At 35.7% G+C, this 18,920-nt stretch overlaps 1 protein-coding gene across 3 annotated transcripts in view; it reads right to left on the bottom strand.

Moving 5' to 3' along the window:
• Positions 1 to 1,591: 1,591 nt before the first annotated feature.
• ANKRD46 (ankyrin repeat domain 46) overlaps positions 1,592 to 18,920 on the bottom strand; it is a 36,436-nt gene continuing 19,107 nt past the window's right edge. For 2 of the 3 annotated variants that reach the window (XM_072603393.1, XM_072603394.1), the window contains 4 exons: positions 15,438 to 15,578; positions 12,420 to 12,760; positions 8,578 to 8,736; positions 1,592 to 4,024 (listed from right to left, as the gene is read on the bottom strand). In XM_072603393.1, the coding sequence (XP_072459494.1) occupies positions 3,808 to 4,024; positions 8,578 to 8,736; positions 12,420 to 12,730 (687 nt within the window). In that variant the 5' untranslated portion in view covers positions 12,731 to 12,760; positions 15,438 to 15,578 and the 3' untranslated portion in view covers positions 1,592 to 3,807. The remainder of the gene's footprint in view (positions 4,025 to 8,577; positions 8,737 to 12,419; positions 12,761 to 15,437; positions 15,579 to 18,920) is intronic. The other variant, XM_072603392.1, reaches the window with a different exon arrangement.

Here is an 18,920-nt window from a genome sequence, read left to right as displayed (position 1 = left end):
GTACCTAATTAACCTTTCGAAGAGTTTGCTCAAAGTATTTGGGCAAGAGCAACCTATAATAACAGTACTTCATATATTCAGGCATGAAGATGAATAGAATTTTATTTTAGAAAGAAAAAAGCATAACAGCTTTTCAAGTAGTAAAAAGGTTTATTTAAAATATAACTTGAGAAAAAAATGTATCTTTATAACACCTCCTTTACTGTCTCCCTTATCAAAGAAGTAAGAATTAGGTTATAGAAACTTGAGCAACCATCTAAATTTATATCAAAGAGCAGAATATTAACTTGGTTAGAATGTCAGAATTTTGTTCATATTAAAAGAACATGGAATAGAATGAAAGGAAGGATTGATAATTATATCATTTAACATAATTTTGCTTAGTTTAAACTATTGGTATAGGGAGACATAAAAGGCTAGATGTAAATATTTTAAGTACATTCTTAAACCCCTATTCAAATGATTTTTACCAGAATCCTATATTAGGATAATCTTGGAAATGATTTTCATGAGTTAGACATTATCTAACTATCTCAGGAAATCCAGACAACCCTTTGTTAAAAAAAAAAAAAAAGAGAGAGAGAGAGAAGAAAACTGATAAAAATTTAATTTTAAAAAAGATAAAACATTCTGGCCATTCTATGAGGAAGGTGACTAGGAGAGTTTACACATACAGAAAAAAATAAATTACATGTCAAAAAAAAGCTTGTGTACCAAGTGGAGGGAACAATGCATCAGACCTAAAGGAAAACTCTTTCAACATTATTCAATAAGCATTAATTGTTTAATTAACTACAGCATGTTTGGGGGGGATTTGGGGGAGGATGCAAAAGAAAGAGGGTACAATCCTTGTTCTCAAAGAGTTTATAATCTAGTAGAAGGTCAAACATATTCCCATAAAATCAACAAAAAGTATTTCTACAGAGCAACAGGGCCATGAATGCAAATTCGATATAACACAGTAACTTGTACATTATGAGTACTTGGTATCTGTCTGTTGAATTGAATGCAATTTTGTGTGTTCACTATATGTAAATGCAGAGGAAATGTAAAAGAAAGAAGTCAGGTTTTTGATTAGTTATGGAAAATTACCTTGAAGATGATGAGTTTAAACTGGACTTCAAACGCTCCAGCACATAGGCTGGTAGAGGTAAATTACTGGAGGGAAAGATAGTGAAAAGCTGGTGATCCGGGAGATGGGGGGGTGGAGAAGGCATAGGAATTGAAAATCAGATAACTTCAGCCTGTGTGGAAGGCTGATGAAGGAAATAATGTGGCAGGATGGGGGGCTGGGAGCAGAGGGAGCTGAAAGGGCTTGAAATGCTGAACTAGCAAACAATTTAACTATACAAATTCTGGTATTCTTACACAAAGAAAATTCATAGCGATTATCAGTCAGATAATGATGTTCCCAGACTGTATGTATTCCATCTAAATAGGCTCCTTAGCCCATTCTAATTCTGCAGCATCAACCCACTGTAAAATTCAATTTAAAAGAAAAGCGCCGATACAAGCAAGGAAAGTGACTACGATGATACAGAAATAAAATGAAAAACAAAAATAAAACTCAAAAAACCACCCCCACCAAAGCTTGGAAAACAAACATGTTTATTGGTGGTATTGGTCAATACACAGAACAAGGTCTACAAAGAGCACGCACTTAGAAGGAAACACTAATCAATCTGTAAGTTAAAAATGCGACATATCTACGTACCAACTATGCACATCTTTGCTGATTTGCAAAGCATTTATTCTGAATATCTTTCTAATTAGGTTTTAGAGGATTCCATTTTAGGGTTATTTCTAGTTTTTCTGTATTTATGCCAACTAGGATTAGTTTTGTTTGCATCTCACTTAAAAATAAGCCTATGTACAAGCCTTTGTGAAGCAGTAATTTTGTCAAGAATTCAGAACAGATCTTTTAGTAAAGATAAAATCATATAAAGAAGCCTTAATCTGGATACAAATATAAAACCAAAAACCATATGAAGACATGAAAAGAATAAGAGAAACAAAATACATAATCTTATTCTACAGTTTCTAATTCCAGAAACACTTCAATTAGCAGTAGCTTAGGTACTTCTGTTCTAAGACATAAAGTCATTAGTTTGCTCAAAACAACTTTCTCATTTCTTCCAACAAATAATTTTCAAACCTTCAGATTCCTTTTCTTAATAACCTAATAATATGATTTATAACATTCCAGAATTATTAACAAATGAGGCTTTCAGCCTTACTGCTGAAGTTGCAACATGGTTTGGAGGCCAAACAGGAATTTACATATCATAGCCATCTACAAGGTGTTTACAATACCCAGGACAATACTGTTCAGCAATGCTAACTCAGAAATATCCCATCAGTATGTGCCGACAGAGAACTACTGACACTGGAGGGACTGTTATGAAAATAACAAGAAGGCCTCCAAACAAGGTCATAAACAAGAAGCTGAAAACATTACATGGTGCCATTGTGAAAATGTAACTGTCTTACATGATGAAGTTTATCACTAAAATAACAGCACTGCAGAATTAAATTGACAGCCAAATATTTTGCACCACAATCTTTTTTCCTCCAACCATTAAGAATAAAATGGGTTTTCTGACATATGTTTGATGAATAGGAGGTTTTTGAAATGAAACACTAGAGAAGAAATGGGAAATCAAACAGGGAAAACTGAACTTTTCAAGCTTGTTTTGCATAGATACCAAAGCAGCCTGAAAATAAAAAACAAACTCAACAGCATAACCACACCCTCAAAGACACTATAACACCATTAACACAATATTAACTGGAAAACAAATAAATAAACATAAGATTGAATCAATCACTTCTAAAGGAAACAAAAGTAAGGATTGAAATATAGCTCATTCCTAAAGCTTTGTTTAGTTCGTGACTGAACAAGAAAATATCTGAGTGGGTCCAGACATGCGGCTTCATAGCTGTGGGTAACTCCTGGTAGTCCAAGAGCACAGATCAGCAATTTATCTATAATGTACAGTCTTAGTTACCTGGAGTAGCAAGAAGCTAAGTAGCTTGCCCATGGTCACCCAGTCAATAAATGTTAGATTAAAGACTTGAACCAAAGTCTTCCTGACCTGAAATATTGGTCTACTAGGGTCATAGATTTAGAGCTGGAAGGGATTTTAGAGGTCATTGAATCTCACCCCTTCATTTTACAGATGGGTAAACTGAGGCCCAATGAAGTTAGATGATCTTCCCAGGGCCACACAGCTAGCTTCTGAGGCAGGATTCAAACTTAAGTTTTCCTGACTCCAGGTTGGGCACTCCATCCACTGTACCACCTAGCTGCCTCACTGCCCATGTTATCTCTCAATGTATTGTAAGGGATAGTAAATATCGATGCTATCAGTTTAAAATGAGTTTTTCATCCTTCTTTGTTACAAAGGGAGAAAATGCCTCAATAAGAATATCTTATATCATATCAACTCTTTTTTTTGAAAAAACTACATTTAATTGGTCCTTGTGACAAGATAAGATTTCTGGATTAACAATTATTGGCCATCTTATTTTCATTCTTTATTAATCTTTATGTTTCACCAGAATTGGTTGCTGCTAAGTCCTAGCCTGTACTAAAATGTTAGAACATGTCAGAGGTAGCTTTGAAAGACTTTAGACTTTAGAACAGTTAATTCAAATTAATAAATCTCCCTTCCTATAGAGTAATGATACATTTAATAGTATAAAAGCCAAATAATATGGTACTAGCTCTGCACTAGGAGAAGGATTTTGGGAAACTTTTAGAACACAGGTGAGAAACGGGCAAGGGCACCTGCCTTTCTTCCATGACTAATGTACCAGTTCAGGCTGATTTTCCACAAAGGGAAGAACACCACTGACATAGTATGCAATTCCAAGGGAAAGTAGTGCAATGACGATAATCAGAAGCAGCACTCGCCAGAAGCCCAGATCCTCCACAAACTCCTGCCATGTGGTTCTGAAGCTTGAGAGGACTCCTTCACCTTGTTGTAAATTGGGATTAAGGAGAGAATGGCTTTCCATGGCACTTAAAAAGGAATAAAAACATAAATGAGAGTTATAAAAGATAAGACAATGCATTCTTTAGTTATTCCAAATACCTCAAATAGCAAGAATTTCTATTTTTCCCACACCACAACTCCTGTGAAAAGATCAGCAAATCCAACTTGCTAACACAGATACAGACAGACACTCACAGACACAGACACACACACCCAGACACACACACACACACACACACACACACCCAGACACACACACCCAGACACCCAGACACACACCACTTGTGTCTATAATTACTTTCCACCCATGTATGGATTTACTATTTTTAGTCTTCCATCTGTGGATCCAGCATGTGTATTGGCACCAGCAAAGTCTACACTGGATGGTAAATTGTTACAGGACAGAGATTCTTGATTCAGTGCCTAACCCAGCACAATAATCAAAAATACATTTCAGATGAAGGAGTCACAATCAGACATACTGGAACAAACCAAAGAAGTGCAATCCAACAAGGACACTAAGCAAAGACATATTTAGCTCCTCTGTTTTATGCATAATTTTAATCATGATTTCACATTTATATGATTATCTGTTTTATTAATGGTTATTATGTTTATAATAAAATAAAATTTTAAGGAGTTTCCTAACAGACTCTAAACCAAAAATAAAATTTAATTTTCAATGAAAAGATATTTCAGGGAAATGTTAACTCAAGAATATTCACATTCTAACCTGTGTGTGAAATCACAGGTCAGAAATCTGCTAATGTCCTTCTTAAAAATGTGGCATACAAGCCTGAACACAAGACTCCAGATGTAATCTGAGCACGCCAAGGTGGAGGGTAGTTATCATCTCTTTGCTTTGGATTCTAAGCTTCTATTAATACAGCATAGAAGGTCCTATGGTTATGATCCTGGAACTAAAGATGTACAATCCCTCCACATTTTTAATGAAAATCTACATAGAAATTTTTAAAAGTTCAAAATTAAATTCCACTTCCAGAAAAGCTCTAAAAACAAATGGATAAGGAAATTTAGAAAGAAGAACTCTGTTAAACCTCAATATAAAGTTTTAAGAGGACAGAGTAACTCTGGGGCCAGATAAATTTCATTGAATGCATCAGATTCTAAGTCAAGAATCAGGTATGAAAAGTAAAGATTTTGCTGAACTGTTTCCATGAAGCCATGGGGCTCTGATTCCTTCAGGATACCCTTAGACAAGCATTTTCAGAAGTTGGTTTTCCATCAAAAATATTTTACAGTTTCCAAGGTACATTCAGCTATACTTCAAGGGTGAAAATTTTTAGCGTCTGTTATACTTTCTCAGATCACCCATATAAGATCCAAAAATAAACTATAAGACTACAATGCTGACTATATTAAAAGTGTTGAAATACTTTGAATATGACCATCTGTACTAGGTTTTGAGACCCTTGTAAGATGCTATTAGCTACCATATTTTTGGAGGTAATGAAATACGTTGTATAAAAAGAGTTTGGAAAATTAGCTCCCACTACTTCAAAGAAACAAGTTAACCTTTTCATACCTTCATGAAACCTCTGTTAATCCCCCGTGTTGGCCGGTCCCCTTGAGCTTTATTTTTAATTTAAGAAGAAAACCAAGGGCTTAAAAATCCATTGATTTTAAAAAAGAAATTATGAAAAGCAGAGTTCAAACACCACTGTTGCTAAGAATAAAGGGAGGTAGAAACACACACCTTATAGTAGGCAGAATTTTTAAAGTTACAAGTCTTTTTTTCCCCATTAAGTACTGCATAGTAATAAGATTAAGTTTCAACTGTTGCAATATTCCCAGGAACGGGAAGGATGAAGTGGGAAAGTCAGATAACACAGGTGTTGATTTAATTTTTTAAAAATGTTAATATATTACCTTAGCAACGTACATATCTATAAGTAGGGGAGAACAAATTCTCACTTTGAAGCTAGTGGGAGATTTTATTAAAAGGTATATAAAAGAACAGGAGTCAATACATCAAACTGCTACTCAAACCAACTAATCACCTTCTGGTTAATAAATAATCACAAACGAGTTAAAGTAAAGTTCAAGATAAAGAGGTCCTAAGTGGCCCTTAATGGAACAAATAAAAAGTTCCCAATGCCCACTAAACAAACCATACTTTGGCTACTTTCTATTATAGAGCAATCTAATATTAAACAAAGTTAGAACACTGCCTTTGAATTATTTCAGAAGGAGATTATCACAGTTCTCAGATATCACCATTTCTAACAAATAATGAAGACATGATGTTATTAATTCTCTTATATGGCATTCTGGCCATAAGATATAGATCACTGACATTATTTTATGTACCAGACAGGTTTAAGTCAGTATGCTGTAGGAGATTCACAGAATTTTAGACCTGAAAGGGACCTTTAGAGATCATCTAGTCTACATTTTTCAAGTTGAACAATAAACTAACAAACTCCTAAAACCTATAATTGCCCTTCTCTTTCGTTTTAGAAAAGTGGGTTGGGGGTGGGACTCACAAATTTGGAGACAAAAAAGGAATTCAGAATAGGAGAAGCAATATGCGATATGCAGGCTGAAGGTATATTTGTTGTTGTTAGTTTTAATGTAGTTTTAGTGAGGAAACAATAATCTAGTCAACTTTCTTCTTTCCCTAAAGAAGAAGCTGAAGCCCAGATAAGTGAACTAATCTGATTATGATTTTTACCCAAGATCATATGGATAGTTAATGACAAAGCAATAAGTAGGCTGAGACTTCAAGGCAAAGGTAAAATAGTTAAGATATTCATCCTCAAACTGAGGTGTGAGGAATATGTGATCTTTTGTTTTCAAACCAATTAAGAGTTGAAATCCACTTAAAGGGTACCTGAGATGACTGTTTCTTGGCACCTTTCTCTGGTGCCAAAGGCCAGTGGCAGAATCACTCAGGCTCTAAATAGGGAAAGCTCCTTCCTCACCTCCCATTGGAAGGAAGCTCTATTCTCGCTATTTGATTTTTATACTTCCTATTTTCGAAAGACAAAGAGACTAAGGCCTCTTTAAAGAGATTTTAAAAAAATCCCAACCCAAACTCAATTCTCTATCACCAAGAAAAGAAGACAGAGGAAAATGTGACCAGTTTGACTATTTACTTTGAAGCTGGCAAAGAAAAAGAAGACACGGGAGTCTTTCACTTCAGAAAGTACAGAGTAAAGAACTATTTTATATTTCTAGTTGGCCTTGACTTCTTTGTTTTCTATCATTTGTGAGGTGTCAGCTTTCAGGAATTACTCATTGGGGGTTTCCTTTTAGAAAACTAACCTTTAATTTCTTTATAAGAACACTCCCAGGGTAGGTTCTGAGTGCTCTGAAAGTATCTAAATGAAACAAACTAATGTTTGGGGGTGGTGTTAATGGTCCCCTGAGGGAACACACTGGCCAACCTGGAGATGGAGAATAGGAAGCAAAGTATAGAGAAAGTACAGTAAAAGTAGAAGTGATGGATAATTTGTAGAAAACAGCATTATTTAGAGAAAACTTCTGAAGAGAGAAATGGAAATAGTCCCTATTTTCAGGAAAGCATTTTAACAAGTCTAATGATTAGACCAAATGGCAATAAGCCTAAATTCTGGGTATAATTCTACTGAAAATTTGGGAAGAAAATGTGGAGAACATTCCTTTTTGCCTTGAAGTTTACTTTAAATTACTGAAAAAGACTACTGAAATTTAACAGGTTCGGCTAGATTCTTCTCATGGAATCAGTGAAGCCAGTAAAGATGGAAGAAAGGGCAAACTCTCCTTATGCCTTTGCCCTATCTCCTGACCTGTTTTCTTCAATTACCATAATATATGAGTTGTTCCTAAGTCTTGTAACTCACAACCTCAATGCCTCTCTCTGTTGCCTCAAGACACTGAAAGTCAACTTAAAGTAACTAGACTTTTTGAAAAGCACATACTTCTTCCTTCTCTTGAAATCATCAAAGAATCATGAAATATTAAAGCTGAAAAAAGCCTTAGACATCATCTAGTCTAACCTCAGCTGACATATCAAAATGGGGAGTTAATACTCAAGCTAAGTACCGAGAAGGTAAGGCTGCCACCCTAGATGAATTCAAGTCACTTGGCACTCAACTACATCCTCAGATCTTAAAGGATCTGGCAGATTTGACTTCTAAGCTACTGCCAGTGATACATGAGAGATCATGGAAAAGAGGAGAAGTGCCGTAGAGTGAAGTAAGGCAGAAGTTGTCCTGTTTTCAAAAAATGAAAAGAATAGTTTGCAAACTATAGACCAGTAATCTTGACTTCCATTCCCGGGAAGATTCTAGAGTAGATTATTTAAAAGATTGTTGGCAAGCACCTAGAAAAAGTCATAACAAAGAGCCAAGACAGCTTCATCAGAATAGCTCATGTCAGACTAATCTTGTTTCTTTTTTGTTAACAGGAAAATTGTAACTGGGTAAAAAAAGATGGGGATGAGAAACAAAGCAATCAGAGTGAGGTTTCAGAAATCAAACACAAGAGCTCACAAAATGATCAACTCCAAATGATTGACAGGCTGACACTAGTTTTTTTCTTATTTTTAAAGTTACTCCAGCATTATTCCAAATACCTTTCACTCTCAGCAGTCTGCATGGTCTCCAGCTTAGAATGGGCTCCTCTATTAAAACCTTTCACCTCTTGCTCTTCCAATGACTCCAGCAATCGGATGACATCTTTATTCACTCCCCTTCGTTTTGCCAGTACCAGGGGTGTTGCACCTTGGTGATTGCTTTAATTAGGAAGAAAAAAAAAGGCCAAAAAACAAAAGCCTCAGAATAAGAATAATAAATGGTTAGAAGCTTGATTCTATTGCTAGCATACATTTTGATAAAGATCTAATAGAACATTCCTACTTCACCAATTTAATTAATTGGTTTCAATTCATTCAATAATATTTATTGAGTACTTATTACAGATTAGTGTTAAAAGAGATACATGCTTCTTTTCCTCAAGGAGCTTATAATCTAGTAAGGGTTGAAAAAGCAGGTCAACAAATAATCATAATATTATGCAGAATGAAATAAGTGGCACAAGAGAGTTACAAAGTGTTCTGGGAGTACAAAAGTAGGAGAGCGATTATTTCTGGCTAGGAGAATCAAAGAGGATTGGGTATTTAATTTTTGAAATATGGGTAAGATTTTGGCTAGGGAAGCCAGGGTAAAATGCATTAATGGTAGATAATACAGTGTAAGAAAAGGCATGGAGTTTGTAAAGCAAAGGGTTATTTACAGACTGTTCAGTTTAGCTATAATAAAAGGTGCATGAAGGGAAGCAGTGACAGCTAAGGTTTGAAAGAAAATTCAGAGAAATGGTTTTATACTAAATTCAGGAATAAGGACATTATTCTGTAGACACTGAGTAGCCACTTAAAACTTTCTACTGCATATTCCATGACCAGCTTCAACCCTGGTAATGAATTATCCAATAGTGCTCCTAAATGAAATTCTGTCAATACAGAGAAACCAATGTGACAAATAAGGTGGAAATTAAGTGGTTCAGTGGTTAGAGCACTGGGCCTATAGTCAGAAAGACCTGAGTTTATATAAAACTCACTAGCTGTTTGACCCTGGACAAGTTATTTAACCTTTGCCTTAATCCACTGGAGAAGGAAATGGAAAACCATTCTAGTATCTTTGCCAAGAAAACCCCATATGCGGTCATGAAGAGTTGGACACAACTAAATGACTGAACAACAATGTGATAAACATATAAAGCCTGGTAAGTCTGTGAATAAACACCAGTAAATAAAGCAAAAAGATAATTCCTTTGTTTAGGAATTTTAAAAAAAACTAAAAAATCTTAAATTCTTTCACGCTTATAATTATCATTTTACAGGGATATTTATGCTATATTAAAAAGTTTACAAATAAAATAACTCAGGCAAATAGAACTGTTTCAGTTCAATCAAGTATTGATTTGGTATCTCATGGACCTGTCTAAAGACTGATCTCTTACTTCTAAATGAAAAGCAAAGACACTTGAAAACATCACTACCAAGCAAAACCCACTGTTCTTAAAGATGCCCCCACTTCCCATTGAAAAGAAAAACAAAATACCACTTCAGATAACTGAAAGGGACCACTGGAAGAGAATATAATATGGAGGAACTAAAAAAAGCAAGCATTTATAGCATTCTTATAACAGTGGTGAGCAAGGCATGATTCTGGGCTAGAAGACTAGATGTGGAAGTGTTTGGTGATTTATTTAGTATATGTCCCCACCAGATGGCCAGCCAAACCAACAAAAACAATGTTAACAGGACAGAAACAACCAGAGAGACAATTACAGCTAATTCCCTTCACTTCTTGTACATAGCTCTGATGGAAAAAGAACCACTTACAGCTTTTCTCTGATTTAGAATATTAAAACAGATGACAATGCAACAACTGCTACAAAAATAAACTTGCACAGAGATGAAACTTAAAATTCAAGCTCAATCTAAATGTAGTCTGACACCTATCACACCCTGAGATAAGCCTAACATTAAGGAATCACGTCACAGAAGCATAGAATGTTTAGAGCTAGAAGAAATATTGGAGTTCACCTAATCTAATTTATCTCACAATCAAATGAGGAAACTGAAAGCCCAAAGGTTGAGATATTTGCCCAGTCACAAAGCCAACTGACAGCAGAGCACCAACTAATCAGAGAACGTGACTTTGAGTCCCAGTTGTGCCACTCCCTGGCTGTGAGACCTTGGACAAATCTCTTTACTTCTAGGAACCTTGGTTTCCTCCTTTATAAAATTAGGGGGTTGAATGAGATATCACTAAGGTTTCTTACATCTCTAAAAGGCTGTGCCATATTATCTGAGTCAGAAGAAAACAAATCTCATTAACATGTCTTGTTATTTTCACACAAAAAACTTTATAACCCACCTAGATATAAGACCACTGGCTCGTAAAATTTTCTATCAGAATAATTCTATTGCCAATGCCTTAATTTTGGTAATTAAATCAGATAATAAAACAAACAGGCTTGGATAAGAAGTGTTCAATTGTAGGCTTAGTAATGGTGGGGAAAAGGATCGTGTGTGTGTGTGTGTGTGTGTGTGTGTGTGTGTTCTTTTATTTATTTTTTAAATTAAATATTTTATTTTCTCCCAATTACATACCAAAAAAATCTTTAATGCTTATTTTTAAAAAAAAATTTGAGTTCCAAATTCTCTCCCTTCATTCCTCCCCTACTCCCTTCATTGAGTAGGCAAGCAATCTGATATAAGTTATATGTGATCAGTCATGCAAAACATATTTCCATATTAGTCATATTGTAAACAAAGACAAAAAAAGGAAAAGAAAGTAAAGAAAAAGTATGCTTTGATCTACATTCAGACTCCATCAGTGCTTTCTCTGGAAACAGATAACACTGTTCAACATTAAGTCCTTTGGAATTGTCTTGGTTCACTATACTGCTGAGAATAGCTAAGTCATTCACAGTTGATCATCATACAATATGGCAGTTTCCATATACAATGTTCTCCTCACTTCACTTTGCATCAGTTCATGTAAGTCTTTCCAGGTTTTTCTGAAAGCATCCTGCTCATCACTTCTTATAGCAAAATAGTATTTCATCATAGTCATATACCACAATTTATTCAGTCATTTCCCAACTGATAGACATCCCCCCTCAATTTCCCATTCTTTGCCACCACTAAAAGAATTGCTACAAATATTTTTATACCTATAGGTCCTTTTCCTTTTGTATCTCTTTGGAATACAGACCTAGTAGTGGTATCTGCAAAGGTATGCAGTTATAGCCCTTTGGGCATAGTTCCACATCGCTGTATAGAATGGTTGAATCAGTACACCATTTCACCAACAGTGCATCAGTGTCTCAATTTTCCCATATGCCTTTCAATATTTGTCATTTTCCTTTTCTACCACATTAGCTAATCTGATAGGTGCAGGGTGGTAGCTCCGACTTATTCTAATTTGCATTTCTCTAATCAATAGTATTTTAGGGCACTTTTTCATAGGACTATAGATAGTTTTGATTACTTCATCTAAAAGCTGCTTGTTTATATCCTTTGACCATTTATCAACTGAAAAATGGCTCTTATTTCTACAGATTTTACTGAGTTCTCTATAAATTTGAGAAATGAGGTCTTTATCAGAGAAATGTGCTGTAAAAATTTTTTTCATACTTACATCACTTTTCCCCATTTATCCTACTCTCTCCTTTTACTCGGTCCATTCTCAAAGGTATTTGTTTCTGACTTTTACCTATCCCCATCCACCTTCCCTTCTATCAGCCCCAACCCCCACCCCACTCCTTTATCCTCTTCACCTCCTACTTTCCTGTAAGGTAAAAGATTTCTATACCCAATCAAGTTGGGTTATTCTCTCTCTGAGCCAATTCCTATGAAAGTAAGCTTTAAAAAGGGGGGATCTTTAAAAGCACCAATGTACTTACCAAATGTCAATTTTGAGTCCATTGGAAACAAGGAATTGTATAGTATCCACGTGACCACAGAGGTGAAGGGCTGTGTTTCCTTGATAATCTGTGGCCAGGAGATCAGCACCAAATTTATGCAACAATTGGCAGATGTCTACATTTCCTCGAGCTGCAGCAAGGTGAAGGCCTGTTCGGCCTCTGCTATCACGAATGTTTGGATCAAAGCCACTTTCTAATAGCCTCTTGGAATAGTTAAAATCCCCATCAATACAAGCTTGCAGCAGAGGCACATTCGTTTGAGAAGAATCATTTACAAAAACATAGGACATTGCTCTGAATGGGTGGAGGTGATAGGCAACCTGCAATTATAAATAAAGCAGGTGAGACTTGCAGAGCTGAACTAAGTCAAAGCAGACAACTACTTATGGAGCTCGATTTCTTCTCAACTTTGCCCTTTGTTTCTAACTTAGTATCTTATCAAGCAAAAGTACAGAAGACTAGTATAAAATTTTTTAGTACTTTAACAAAATAATACTTTCTTTTCAACATCTTCATACACAAAATTAAAACTACTTTGAAGGTCTGCTTTCAGCTACCACCATCACACTAAAAGGTGATCATTTTAAATGAAGCTCCAGATGTTAAATGTTTATGATATGAGATTGTACTAGAAATTTGCAAGAATGGAAAAGGTCACCTTTAAAATTCAAAGAGCTACCCTGTGAGACTCCTTCATTAGTGTAATAAAAATAGTAACACTGAACAGCAGCTCTTATTTAATGGAATAAGAATCTAATGGGATTTCCTCTTATTTATCTATTCCTTATTTACATTTGAACTACTTTATATAATAAAAAGAGTGACTATCTCAAAGTTAAGAGTGCAGCACTCAAGACTGAAGGGATTCATATATTTAGTGTTAAAGGGGTTTGCCCTTCATTCTGGAAGAGTGATGCCTAACAAGGCCTTTTTAAAGCATGTTCTGATGATTTAAAATGGAAAAATATTAAATCTGAGAAAAGAAAACTTCAGAGAACAACTGGAGAAGTGCTTTGGTAACTATTTTCAAATATAAAAAAGGAACGTAGGATTTTGAGCTGGTTGGGACCTTGGCTCTTCTAAGCCACAAGGATCAGAAACAGCAGAACTAGAATTCAAACCAGGTCCAGTATTCCTTCCACTACGCCACTGAAAAAGAAGGCAGATTAGATCTCTAAAGGGAATTTTTAGAGAATCATTTTAAAATACAGTGAAAGAATTAGGTAAGAGTTTTCAAAATGCATATTTTCTGGTTGTATATGTCAATGAATAATTTTAAAAGTTAGGAAGGTAAAAGTATAGAATCTCAGTCATTAGCTATTTTAAGGAGAAAAAAGATCCATCCATTTAGAATTGTCTGGGTACAGCTTTGCCCGTAAGTGAAAATATGAAAAGAATTCTTGATGTTCTCTTCAACCCTGTAATTCTTAATTGTAATTTAAAAAAAAATAAGATACATCAATAATCTTGTGGGGAATGCCTTCTTCCTAACCACCTCTGATGAACATTAAGTGTTTCTAGCTAGATTACATTTCCGGTACTTTGCAAACATGATTCTGAATTACGTCATGAGACCACACTGCTTCTCAGCATGACCTCTTCTACTTTACTAAATTCAAAGATATTTTTATGTCTTTGGTTATTTTCCCCATTCCAACCTTTCATACAAGCAATACCTAATGCCACTGACTTAAAGTGTGAAATAAATGCAAGGCAGGGATTTGAATAATAGCCTTTCTACCATAGCAGGTTTATTTAAAAGACTAGAGCTACAACCAAAAGGAACAGTGGAAAGGACTGTGGTCATCAACTGTGTGGTGAGGAAGTAGAGGCCCAAGAGGTGATGTGCCCAAGACAGAGTGGTGGGGCTGGCACCAGACTCTAACAGTCTTCTTCATTCCCAGTTTAGTGTTCTTTATACTATACTATATTTAAAACCAAAGGGGAAAACGAACCTTAAGTAGTAGGGATTTAATTTTATATCCTGTTAATGTTTTAAAACAATTTTCTACCTACTGAAAGTAAAATACTCAAGACTTTACTGTTCTGTATTATTATTTTTTGTGAGCTGCTATAAGGACAACCCCTCTATTCCTGTCTAATGCAATTCAACAGGTATTTACACAGAACAAAACAACCAAAAAGCTGTCTCTGCCCTTAAGAGCTTACCTTCTACAGCAGGGTTATCACATACAAACAAGATAACAGGTAAGTGTGTACATGATAATACGGAGGAGCAAGAGAGAACTAAAATCTAGGGGAAATCAGGAAAGTCTCACCATAGCAGGTGGTTCCTGAATTAAGCCTTGAAGGAGACAAGGAATTCTGAGATGAAGCAGCCAGGACAGAAAATATTCTGGGTGTAGGGGAGAGTATACACAAAGGCACAGTAGCTAGAGGTGGAATGCAAGTAGAACAATGTAGCTAGAATGTAGCACGTGCAAAGGGAAATAATGTGAAGTAAGCCAAAGTAGGTTGGTGTTAAACTGTGAACGGCTTTAAATGCTCGCCTTATTTTCTCAACTTTCTTCCCCACTCCAATATACACTAAACTGGAGAATAAGATAGGACTAAAAGTGTTCTTTAAAAAAATAAGAAATAAAATATAGAGCACTGTCAGGTGTGTCTTAGTGAGGCAAATTTCGTTGGGTAAAAGCATACCAAGAGTAGAGAAGAAAAAACAAATGGCATTTCTATTTGAAATGCAGCAAGAATTCTTGTGGTTTACAGACTGGGAGCCTGCTGGCTGTTGGCTCACTTGAAAGAAAAAGTCTTTTTCTGGTCTGTTTTGCATCCAGAATAAGTGTATTTAAAACATATCTTATGTGTTTCTTTTTGCACTTTAAGATGTTTCTAATTTTACTCCTAAGTGTAATACACCCAAAGAGAGGTAACATCTTTCAGCTCAGCTATAGAACTGAGTAATTCCTAAAGTAAAGTCAGAATTTATTTGAAGTTTCAAGTTTTAGAAGGAAGTCAACAGTATAAAATACTCACTTGTACTTAAGAAAATTAGGTCTTTCAGTGGTCACTGTGTAGCCTGTCTGAATTGTTAAAACTGTTATTAACAAAACGTCCCGTAGTGTGCCAGTCCAGATCCACAATAAATAGACAACTCATTTAGAAGAAAGGTGTGGCCTGAAAATAAATATGATATTCTATTAAGTCCAGGCAATTTGGTGAGGGCTATAGGAGTTTTCCAGCAAGTCTGTGAGTAAAACATGATAATAAAGTTAGTACATAGATAACTGACATGCAGGAAAAGCACTGAAAAAAGGAGACGGGAATTGGAAAGAGGGTTCAATAAACTATTATTATGTTATGCACAAATGGAAAAATGTTGACTAAAAGATGAACCAAAAATACAGGCCATTAGGAAAGTACAAGCAGTCCCCAACATACACGTTCCAAAAAATCATCTGTTAAGTCAGTTGTTTGGATCTCCAAATGCATTTTCTCATAGAAACAGTGTCATAAATGATAGTTAAGTTCCCAGACTGTCCCACAAAAGCCTATTCAACCCGTAATATAACCAAAATACTTGTAATACTAATAATTAAATGCCAGAAAATAAGAAAATTGATTTAAATAATTTTTCAAATCCAGCCAAGTGCTTCAACTCTACTAGTGTTTGAGAATACAAGCAAGCCAAGGCTCACTTTTCACTAACACCAGATCTGTTTGCTTGTTTCTCCAACCAAAATTAACTCTTGCTTAGAACCTCTACTCCAAACAACTCTATAACCCCATGCTTGTTTGAATTTAGGCTTCAACTGTTGTATTACAGTGATTGTCTGGGGGATAAGAGGAATCTCAGTTAACTCAACTTTTTTTTCCCCAGGGGGAGTAAGGAGGGTAGAGAAAGGTAGATTAGGATAGTAGAGGATTGAAGTGAACATAGCAACATCAGAAATCAGTGGACAAAATAGAGTACAGGTTTCTGGCTAGACTTGGTTGTTCTGGTAAAGGCAGCAGTGGTGGCAAATTTAGTGCTGGCTTGAAGAAGGGAATACTTAGGGAAGGAGGTCATCCACAAAGTAATAAAGAAAGGAAAAGAAAGACAACAATCCAGATGGCTCAGTGTTGATGGACAAAATGGCTGCTTTATGTCTGGGAAGGGAAACAACTGTGGAGCCTTGGTTACAAATTAACCCTTGATAAAATATCTATATTCTACAAGACCTCTTACTGTATCTGCCTTCAAATTATGTAGTGAATGCATTAATGCTATTTTAGGAAGTTCTATTTGTATAGATCTTCAATCAACCTATAAGCATTTGTTAAGCACCTACAGCATTCCAGGTACCGAGCTAGACGATAGGGAGACAAAGACAAAATGAAATAGTAGTTAGTCTCAAGAACTTACATTCTATAGGGAGAGATGACACATACATATATGGGCACATACAAAATATATGTAAAATAAAAGATAATTGGGAGAAACACTGTTGAGGGGGGCTTGTGATGAGCTTGAAAGCAAACTGGGGACTCAGAGGCAGAGATGAGGAAGGAATACATTCTATACATAGGTGCTTCCCCCTAACTCTGATTACCTTTTATTTATTTTGCATATATTATGTATATATCTATATATGTACGTGTTACCTTCACCTATAGAATGTATGCTCTTTGAGGTTTGAGTGAAAAAGAAAATCAATTAGGGAGAAAAGAATTATCTAACTATAGTGAGGGTACAATTGAGATTGAATTGCATTAATGTATAGTAGATTCAGTCAGCAGTCTTTTGACTCTCCAGCAAGTAAGTAGGCACAATGAAGGTAGATGATAGGAGTAATCCTGGACTGTGGTTTGGCAAAGCATGAGGGGTGAGAAGATAAGGTGACAAGGGATTTTAGAGTAGAGGACTATGTGATATGTGTGTTCATCCTTTATTGCCAAAGAAGACCATGCCAGCAGAGAAATAATGACATGACCTGCACTTGACTTTGTTTTGAGTGAGGGAGGGCTGTGCAGGTCACCAGTCTCACTTCTCCTCCAGAGCCATCTGAATCCAGTGACCAGATATTCATCAGGATGACTGGAGATGACCCAGGAGGAGGCAATTGGGGTTAGATGACTTGCACAAGGTCACACAGCTAGAGAGTGCCAAGTGTCTGAGGTGAGATTTGAATTCAGGTCCTCCTAACTCCTGCACTAGTGCTCTATCCACTGGATGACCTAGCTACCACTGTGTGATATCTGGTAAACCATAAGGTAAAGCCTGAGAAAGGAAGAAAATGAAGCCAGAGCAGAAGTGATAAACTGGTAGAATACTGAAGAATAAAGGAACTGGAGGGCACATGAGGATAAAGAATTGGTTTAAGGGCTTTTGTATTCCCAGCAATGTAGTGTCTGCCATACAGATGGCACTAAATAAATGCTTGTTGAGACAAAAAAAAAGACTATTCTTGATCACAGAATAGTAACACTTACAGATGACAGTGAAATCAAGGGTGGTATTGTATCTGTTTGTGGTTGTGAAGGAGAAATTCATAGGGGTTAGGAAAACTGAGGCCCCTAACAGATGGTGGTCAAAGCTATTCTCAAAAATCTTCAAGAGAAAAACTGAAAACTATTCACTACCATATGAAAGTGCCATCATTAATAGATATAAATGAAGATTAAAACCCTGAAGCTTCACTTCACACTCAGCAAATTGGTAAAAGTGACAAAAGATAGGAATAGTCAATGTTGGAAAGGTTGTATAAAGATAAGCACAAGAGTGCATTATTAGTGAAGCTATGAATTGCTTGAATGGTTGTGGAAAGTAATTTGTAATTATGCAAATTAAGTGACTAAAGTATTTATGCCTTCCATAGTTAGCCATATATACTAAGGTCATTGGCATAAAGAAATGCTATATTCAACAAATATTTATAGCAGAACTTTTTACAGTAGCGAAGAACTAGAAGCAAGGAAGATTTGGGAATGGCTAAAAAAATTGTGATATATAAATATAACAGAATGTAAGACATGATGAATCTCACAAATTCAAGAGAAGCCTGGAGAGTCTTATATGAATTGATGCAAAGTAAAGGGAGGGAAACAACATACATGACTACAACAATGTAAATCGAAAGAACTACCACAAAATAATTGTAACTGAATGACTTAATATTATAAAGACTAAACTTGCACCCAGTCATGAGATAAAAGAAGATATCATCCTCTATCCTTTGTAGATGGAGGGATTCATGGGTGTGAAACATCACATATGCCACCTGATTTTTTTCAATGAATTGATTAGGTTTGCCAATTTTTTGGTTTTTTCGCTTAATTTTTTGTTATAAAGGATAGGGTTTCTGGGAGGGAAAAAGAGGGATACAGGGGGAAAGGTAGGCAATGCCAAAACAAAAGATACCAAGAAAAATTTGTTTAAAAAGAAATGAGCAAGTGGGGGCATGAAATGTTTTAGAGGATATCTCATACATATAGAGAGAGAGAGAAAGAGAGAGAGAGAGAGAGAGAGAGAGAGAGAGA

This window comes from Notamacropus eugenii, chromosome 4, assembly GCF_028372415.1.
Source record: "Notamacropus eugenii isolate mMacEug1 chromosome 4, mMacEug1.pri_v2, whole genome shotgun sequence".
Classification (NCBI taxonomy): Eukaryota; Metazoa; Chordata; class Mammalia; order Diprotodontia; family Macropodidae; genus Notamacropus; species Notamacropus eugenii.
Note: the sequence above shows the minus strand (reverse complement) of the source record. Positions and strands in the feature narration are given on the sequence as shown.